This window comes from Limulus polyphemus, unplaced genomic scaffold (genome assembly GCF_000517525.1).
Source record: "Limulus polyphemus unplaced genomic scaffold, Limulus_polyphemus-2.1.2 Scaffold620, whole genome shotgun sequence".
NCBI lineage: Eukaryota > Metazoa > Arthropoda > Merostomata > Xiphosura > Limulidae > Limulus > Limulus polyphemus.
Window position 1 is genome coordinate 202,209 of NW_013666230.1, and position 9,502 is coordinate 211,710.

At 31.1% G+C, this 9,502-nt stretch overlaps 1 protein-coding gene across 5 annotated transcripts in view; it reads right to left on the reverse strand.

The window, feature by feature from the left end:
• LOC106459514 (protein tweety-like) overlaps positions 1-9,502 on the reverse strand; it is a 65,200-nt gene that overhangs the window by 37,925 nt on the left and 17,773 nt on the right. For 4 of the 5 annotated variants that reach the window (XM_022386016.1, XM_013919140.2, XM_022386014.1 and 1 more), the window contains exons 3-5: positions 5,182-5,342; positions 1,979-2,090; positions 1,077-1,315 (exon numbers count right to left, since the gene is read on the reverse strand). In XM_022386016.1, the coding sequence (XP_022241724.1) occupies positions 1,077-1,315; positions 1,979-2,090; positions 5,182-5,342 (512 nt within the window). Of the gene's footprint in view, positions 1-1,076; positions 1,316-1,978; positions 2,091-5,181; positions 5,343-7,708; positions 8,136-9,502 lie in introns of those variants that run through there. The other variant, XM_022386015.1, reaches the window with a different exon arrangement.

Below are 9,502 nucleotides of genomic sequence, written 5' to 3' on the forward strand. Positions count from 1 at the left end.
TACAGCAATCAAAACTATGCACTGCATAAAAAATTGATAAGCAACTTTTATAATCTCCTACTATTAGATCTGCAATCTGAAAAAAAGTTTTTCTTATCTCCAAATGATTCCACTTAACTCTTTGTTTATGCTAAAAATTATAACCTGTACATATAAAGCAAATTACAAAAAAAATCGAAGATTATTTTATATTATTATCACAATATATTCTTTTCTTCTTCACATATAATGAAATCACTATAACCTACCTTATGTCAGACCAGCCTAAATGTTCACTTAAAACTATTTAGTTAACTATTTGTAAGCTTTAGCTTTTTTCTTCTTAAACTACATAAAACCTAAAATTTGGATTCAAGGCATCACCTAAAGAATAAAATGTATCTAATAATGGCTCAATGGAAATAAGAGGGAAAAGAAACCAATCATAAATTAAAAGGTTACTCTTAAGTTAGTTACTTTAAGTATGATACAAAGATAGTAATCTTTAAATCCTTTCTCACAACTTTTTTGTTAAATTCAACGTACAGAATTTTGCAAAAATTTGTTTTTGTGTGTCAGTGTAATCAACAATTATAAAAAAGGCCTTTCTAACCAAACATTCCCGTGCCACTCTGATGTGACCTTAGAATACATTTTATGACTTCAAAATTTAAAATTCTATGTTAACTCATAAAGAAACATTACACTAAACCAAACATGCATATCTATTAAAAACTGAAGCATTAATACAAAATCAACAACTATACTAAAATCCTTAGAACTAAAATATAACTGAACTTATCCCAGTTTATCTGTAGACCATATTTTATTCATGTAGATCAAACCACCCTCAAACTGTATCACCTGAAATGTAATTTTTTCCTCAATTACAATAACTGTTTAAAGATATATCACTTTCATGTATATTCATGAGTAGAAAAAAAAATTATTAATTCTACAAGACACGTAAAGTTTGATCTTGTAAATAGTAAGTGTCTTCAATTTTAATAAATAGCCTGATCAAAAAATATCCACTTCTAAAACCACACTATTAAAACTACTAACTAAGTTCTACTACTTAACTCATCCTAGCCTACCTGAAAAGTTCCACCTTGTGTATAGTGTCTGGTACTTTGTTCAGGTCCACATGGTCAATTTTATTATTGATGTCCTGCAACTGCTCCACACCTTTCGAAACATTACTTCTCATGTAGGCTAAAGCTTGTTGTAAAAGAACACGAGCTGTGCTGTTGGATATTGGTTCTTTGAACAGGTCTGCTAGTTTGTCAAGATCTTTGTTGATCTCTTTGTTCAAAATGAATTCAATCTCTCTGGTCTGTGAAAGGCAGTGGTACATATCAAAATATGATCAGAAAAATTTTGTTTACAACCTAACCAGACATACTGTCAAGCTCTATGATACATGAAAGTTCAGTGTTGGTAAATTCAGCAGTAACACCTTTAATAAAACAAAAATATATATATATCACTGAAATGTGCATTTCATTTACTTTATTCTAAAATGAATTTTTTTTTTCTGTGATACACACACACACACACACACACATACATTGGATTAGATAAAGATGCCCATGACAATTTAAAACAAAACCCAAGCACACATACATTATTACAAGAAAGAGTTAGTTAGAGTAAGAGGCTGTAGTGAGTATACAAGCAAATACATCATTCCAATTATCACAACACAAAACATAAGCAGATTAATATGATACTGTATCATTCAAAAAAATAGACACAAAGAAGTGATAGAAATATACTAACAGTAGAAGGAAGAAAGTTTTCTTTCAAAAGTTTGCACCTTTTCTTGATATGTATTTACAGATATATTGTTAATGTTTTATTAAATTACAATAAAGAATATACCTAAATTTCATATGTAATTATAATATGATACTTCATAATTTCAAAAAGCTTGGGCCACCTTAAACAATTATAAAATACAAAGATAGTGTGGATTAAAACAAGAATCACTGCTTGCCTCATTGCGAACAGACATAACTATATCTTCCATGTTTTCTGTAGCTGTCTGAGCACTCTTCATGCCATTGTGAGTTTGATCATTTCCAAATAATCCGAGAGACAAAGCACCACTACATTTATAAAAAGTAATCTCAGGTTAAGGTCACAACATAGAATTGTTATTTAGATTTACTCCTCATAAACTGATGGTTTACATAATTTCAAGGATAATCAAATATATAAAGTTGCTTTAGAAAGTAAACATCAAAAGATCATTTACATGTATTGTTGGCTTACTTAAAGTATTTTCATACACAAAATACATATTACAAATTAAAGCTGATAAGAATTCTAGTAATTTGTGGAAAAAATAATAAATGCTTTATTCCAACTTCTCAAACTCCTAGTTTAAATTGAAACCATATAAACAAGTATAGTTGTGCTTTAACAGATTATCAAGTAGAAGATAGCTCTAATAATGCAGATAGAGATTTGTTAAAACAGATTTGTTTTAGGATTTTTCTCAAGTGGGCCAAATCCCTCACTGACTTCCAGAAAGTGGACCATCCATGTATTAGATATCAACTTTGTGAATCATAATAGCATAATATGATCAAATAACTTTTATTTGAAGAAACAGTAAATTGAATCATTGCAATTTGATCCATTTGTGTGTGTACTGAAAACATCTATGCACTCAATAACAAAACTTACCTTGCAGTTGTCTTCTCTGCACCTTTTTTTCCTATATTTATTTTTATTTTTGCATCATTTTGATGGAAAAAATATGGTAATTTTCTTTTACAGCTTTGTACTTTGTTTTTTCTGCCATTTTTAATCATCAATACTCCATAATATCAAGGGAATCTCCCACAAAACCAAATGATGTCATAACACAGCCAATCACATTCATTTCCGTATCCAAATCAGCTAATTACTGTTTTATAGTTATGATCACGATCTATCGTTATGAAGTCATCCATAATACATTTCAAAGGGTGGATGCGCATGAAAAATTAAAATACTTACTTCTATTTGTTTTTTGCGTGAACTAATACACAGGCAAATTATTATTTTGCACCAGTACCTTTCAAAATACAGCATAAATAAGCAAAGTTTGCATCCTAGAGGCAACATTGTAAAATGTTTATTTAAGATTATATCAAATCATGACTATTTATCATGCTCTCTTCAAGTTTTTTTTTTTTTATACACACTACATACTTTTTGGTTACAGTTAACTATGACTAAGAAACCATCTCTATAACACACAAACACAGCTTTTCCAGCCAAGTGGTCTTTATAAATAGTTTGTAAAAAACAAGTATATATGTAAAAGACGGATTTAATGGTCGTTCATTGAAAAATAAAAAGTTGTAAAACTGACACGTCCTAGATGACTTTATAGTACTTGAAGTCATAACAAAAAGTTTCAAACTAAAATGGTATTCAAACAGTTACTGTACTTAAGTGTGGGTTAAGATAAGATTAATAGACACAACTGTTAACTTATGTCTCCTCTTTATTACATCTCTTCTCAAACTACCAACCACAGTTTACAAAGTCTTGATCCACCAATAATAGGCTTCTAGAAAGGGTTAACTGTCATTGTGAGCACAAGCCATGGCACCATGGATAACATTAACATTTTTTATATATTGGTTGGACAGTAAATTTCTGACCACTCAATAAAGCAATGTCACCAGGATATTCCCATGGCAAAAATGTTAATAAATGTAGAGCCAAATAACAGAACATTTCAATAAAGGAAACTTTCAATGTTCTCCTTTGAAATGGAAAAACTTGCTCAGCAAAGTATTTTGGACAGCAATAGATTCTGAAACCAAATACAAACTAATCCTAATCAATGCCCTCATTTTCAAAGTGAAATATTCAGTCATGAAAGATAACCATCCAACCTAAAAAAAGCCACTGCAAAAGAATTGGGTGTATCTCCTGGCATTTGTAACAAGATAATAAATAAGGATTTGGAAATGACAAATGCTCACAAACCTAAAGTTCACAAGTTTCTAATTACACTTCAAAATCAATTGCTGTTTTAAAAAACAGATGCCTGAAGAAATTGGAATCATAGCAATCCAATTTAGCCATATACCTATGAAATCTCCTCAATGCAGTTTCAAATCATATGCTGTCTTTGGTATAATAAAATTTAGTTTTGAAAGCTATATTCCATATCAAACAATAATCATAGCCATCAGATTAAGCACAAGATACAATGGAGGAAGAAGTTCCAAGAGTAACACAGGACAGGAAACACTGTTCTTGTGAAGTGTGGTTAATCCATAGTACATGTCTCAAACTAACTGTAGTAAGCAGATTACTTAATGTACTAAATGATAAATGAATCATGGAAGAAAGAAAGGGAAGTTCCCACACACAAGAAACTATGCTGAATTCTATTTTAACTCTAAACATTCTTATTTGTAGCACCTTAACTTACCTCAACATATAATAAAGACAAGACAAAATTTTTCCATAGCAGAAATTGACCCACTGATGGGAACTAAAGTTTTGACAGCAGAACATAGAAAACTTATATCAGTAACATAATAAACAAATCACAAGATGTAGAAAACTGCACAGGATGATCTACACTCCCACTGAATTGGAAGGGGTCAACAAGGAGGAGAACACTTGTGCAAGAACACACTCACCAGCACATAGATTCCTAAAATAAACATAAAATTTGGTTATGTGACAAAATAAACAGTGCAGAAGAAGAATCATCATACTACTTAAACTTGTATTACAACACTATACATAAAAGGCATATCGGGGATCCTTAGTTGTTCTATCAATAACCCAAATACTGAACTACATCAAAAGCTCCTTTGTTGTTTACAAAGTAGAATATATTCATGGAAGAGCAAAACCAAATGAAAAAGTTTTGGACATCAAAAGAAAGTAATATGGTTAGTCCTAGATTGGTTTGTATGAATCTATTTAGCATTATAGATGTAACATTTACTACTTACCTCCTAACAACTTAATATGGTTCGTTTTCACTCATGCAATAGCTAATATCTGCTGACTGTCTGCTAAATAATCACATAGAGCAGACGAAACCAAGAAGATTATGTACGAATGACACTGTGATATCCACATTCCTGAAAATGAGGTATCTTACAAAGAAAATCAAATATTATGTTATATATAGGATGACATAAAAACTACACTGTACAATTGCATCCAACTTACCAACAAAGCAAGGCAAAGATAGCTAGTGTCCATTTCAGGGGGGTCAATTTTCTCTTTTTCTTTAAACTGGCATCACAACATCGACAGAGGAAAAACACCAGGAATGCAAGAAGAGTAAGAATAAGCCAGAAGCCTGGAACAGCAATTAAAATCCCCAAAGCCTGCAAAAACATTTATTTCATGTATTTGTTAAAGATTTGCATTTTGATCAAATAGAAGCTAACTAAAACTCTTCAGTATTCCAGCAATGTTATCAATATAAATGTTTTTCTACTGCATAGAAATGGTAATTCCTTTTAAAGTGATATTGCAGTGAAGTATACCTTTAGCTTACTATATACAAATTAGCACACATACATATAGTGGCATAACCAGCACTACAGTGTGTGTATGGGGAGGGGTCTTTTTTCCAAAATACTGTTGACTTTTTTTCTACACAAATAACTTAAGTAATTCACATGAGAGTCAAGTGTTCAGTACAAAAAAAAGAGGAAATCAGAAGACAGTGGACCTTTTAGACTTAATTCCCCTCCTACTGTGCCCCTGCATGTGTGCACAGCTTAAAACATATTTTTTGTCATATACAATGTATTTCCTTAAGATCCTATAAAAAATTAAATGAGAAAGCATCACAAACTTAAAGCTTTGCCACTGAGTCACTGACACAATGTATGTGCAAAGCATATGCAACTGAAATTTCACAGAAACATTGAAAAATAATAATTCAAGTACTTAACCTATTTTCTCAAAAATACCATTTACTGTTTCCAGAATTGGAAATAGGCACATATCAGTTGCTATCTATGAGGAAAACGAAAATATTTCACATACTATTTTCCAAGGGCAGTTACATTTCAGAAGTTATTTGCTAACTACTATATACTAATCGGTACTAGAAAACAGGAATTGCTGTCTACAATTTTGCTAATAATTATTTATTCAAATGTAAACTAATTTATATTTTTTCAACATTCACTAGGCCTTCCTACACCATGATAATTTACTTAAGTACAGGTCTTGAATAATAGTATTACCCACGTGCATCCGCAAAATTTATTCCAAGTGGAGCAAGCCATTACAGAGCTCAGGCTATTAGCCTTGAAGTTCAAATGCAATGCCCTGGCTGATTATGGCACATATATGTGTACACCTGGTTTCATCATTTATATTTAAGTATTATTGTTTTCTAATACATTTTTTAAATAAAATATTCAAATAACAAATTTTCGTCAGAAATTTCTGGGGGGGGGGGGCAAATGCCCCATTCACTCTATCCTGCAAATACCCAGGATTTTACCTGCACAAAATTAAGTTTTCACTTTTTTTTTACTCTTGTCCTGAAAGTTTTCTAAAGATTAATGTATAAAAAGGTTGAAAACTGACATTGAGAAATGCCATATTTACATGGAGGTACTGTTGTGTTGCAAATGAGCTAGTCTCTTCTTAAATTGATAATGTGCTAATAACAGTTAAACATTTTTTTTTTAGCCAAATATGAAACAAAAACAAAAAATATAACAGAATTGAAATATTTTGTTAATGTGTTCCCTTGTTTGCCAGTCTAGGAATTATACAAGAAAATGTGACTTTCACACTTGTCCCAGCTTACATGTCAGCCTTTGATAATATACAATGTTATTGTACACATTGACAATGAAACCTAATAAAACTAAAATAAGGTTTTATGTACAAAAGGATAATGGAGGATATTTAGTTGCAAAAAGTACATTTACACTTTAAAATAATTTTATCATGCCTGCTTTGAAAAAAAAATCCTCGAAGAGAAAACCATGGTTACACATAAAAGAAATCACAGTTCAAGTGATGGATATTTAGAGAACTGACCAGTAGATTTAATGGCTTGGCTTTTGGGTTAGCTGCATATTTCACAAAGTAAATTTACTACATTTTATTTATCCACACACTCCATCTATACATCATTATTTATTTGATTTACACATCTGCACAATTTAGAATTTGCTTTAAAATTATACTAAATTTAAACACATTTTAGTAACTTATTAACTTAATGTTCACAGGATGGGTCCATTGGATCGACCCGGTAATGGAGAAGGAACATGTATCGTGTATCTACATGAAATGTGACAAGCTTTTAACAAAAGGCCCAAGTCTGTTATACACAAGATATATCTGTGAACTGACAATGTCAGTCTATCTCAGACTGACCAGTCAGAGTGTGAGATGATATTTACATCCAGCATGTGCATAACCTCCAAAATATATAAATACAGTTTTTTTGCTATCCCTATATACTGCACCTGGTATTTACTCTCCTCCACCATGAAATGTTGCTAAATCAACAATATAGGGTAAAATGAATAGTTGACAACTTTGACATCAAATACATAATACCAATGTTGAATGGCCCTCAACCATACACATAAAGTAAACAGTATCTTAAAATAAGTAATAACATAAAACAACATAAGCAAGCAAATAAAAAGAAATCTATAGATTACACATGTAGAATGTGATTGAGAAAAATTTTTAATATAATTTTACTTACTGATTTTGAATCATCATCAAGTCGATATGATTGGCTGATTTTAGCATATTGTATCTTAAAGTACATGGTGAATGCTACATACCCGTATTTTGAATTTTTAACGTCAAATGTTTCAGTATTTCAAAAACCACCTAACAATGTTAACACATAGAATATTTATTCAGTCACAATTCACAACAAAACTTACAACAACAAACAAAAAATTTTTCCCTTAACTGCTGTACAGCCTAACAAGAAATATAATATTTCATATGAACATGTACTATTCCATAAAAAAAATATGTTAAAATTCCACTATTTGATTACTGTGCCATCAACATGCTTATCTTGTTAAACTGATTCCACTTTCTTCTTCTAAATACTCATTCTGCATTAATGTAATACTGAGTGATGTTTTGGATATTAGTACGAGTTTTAGAACTAAACACTGCTGCACTACTCTTAAGCACGTACATAAAACACATATACTAATACTTACATCCAAAAAAATAATAAAGAAATGTGTTTTAAGCACGTACTTATTAAGACCCGATGACATTTTATAGTGATTCATTTAGACATTAATTAAGGGAAGTTGAAACATTTCCCAAACGCCTCCTTCCCAGATTAGATAGTCATACCCCTACTTTTCGTGTGACGTCACTTAATATTACGTCACATCTAAAAATCTCTGAATGAATAAGCTATTTTATAAATTAAGAACAAATTTAACTTCGTAATCAATAATAGCAAAGAGGCAAAATTTAGGCTAAGATTAATGGCACCTTTCATACAACATTAAGAATCAAATTGAATCTAGATGTTAAGCACACGGCACCTCGAAATTATGTCAGCAAAAAAGGCAGGTGTTCTATATTCATTCAGTTGCGCTCTGTATTCCTTAATCAAATCATTTCATAATACAAAGAGAGATAAGGTAATAATAACATATTATCGTGATATGTCTCTTTCAGTATTACTTCTTCCAACTCGTTGCTGTATACGGGTTCATTTGTAGTTCCATGTATTCGTTATTATTTTTTCACAGAAAAGGCTGTTTTTATTGTAATTGATGTACATATATGTATGTATATATGCATTGTTTTTAAGAAAAACTACCCCGTTACACAGAAGACTTAATTCAGTTATGGAGCAAGTCACGTGATCTGAAATGTTTATAGTGTTTTGTAAAATTAAGGGAGGTTAACGTGACCTGAAATGTATATAGTCTTGTAAACTAAAGGGAGGCTCACGTGACCTGAAATGTATATAGTGTTTTGTAAAACTTAGGGAGGTTAACGTGACTTGAAATGTATGTAGTTTTGTAAACTAAAGGGAGGCTCACGTGACCTGAAATGTAAAATTCAGGGAAGTTCACATGATCTGAGATGTATATGATGTATTGTAAAATAAAGGAAGATTTACTTTAATCATTTGACTGGAAGTGTAAAGCTTTAATCAAATTGAGGACACTTCCAAGATGTAATATTGTCATGAATGATCGTATAAAAATGTTATCAGAAAAACACGCTGACAATTCCTTTATTTTCGATATATTTTTAACTAGTAAAAATACTGATAAGGAACTGGTGTTGTATAATATCGTATTATCATACATAGAGAAGAGCAAGGAACTGTGCTTCCATAATATCAATTAACATATACCTGTTAATCTAGAGAAGAGCAAGGAACTGTGCTTCCATAATATCAACTGACATATACCTGTTAATCTAGAGAAGAGCAAGGAACTGTGCTTCCACGATATCAACTGACATATACCTGTTAATCTAGAGAAGAGCAAGGAACTGTGCTTCC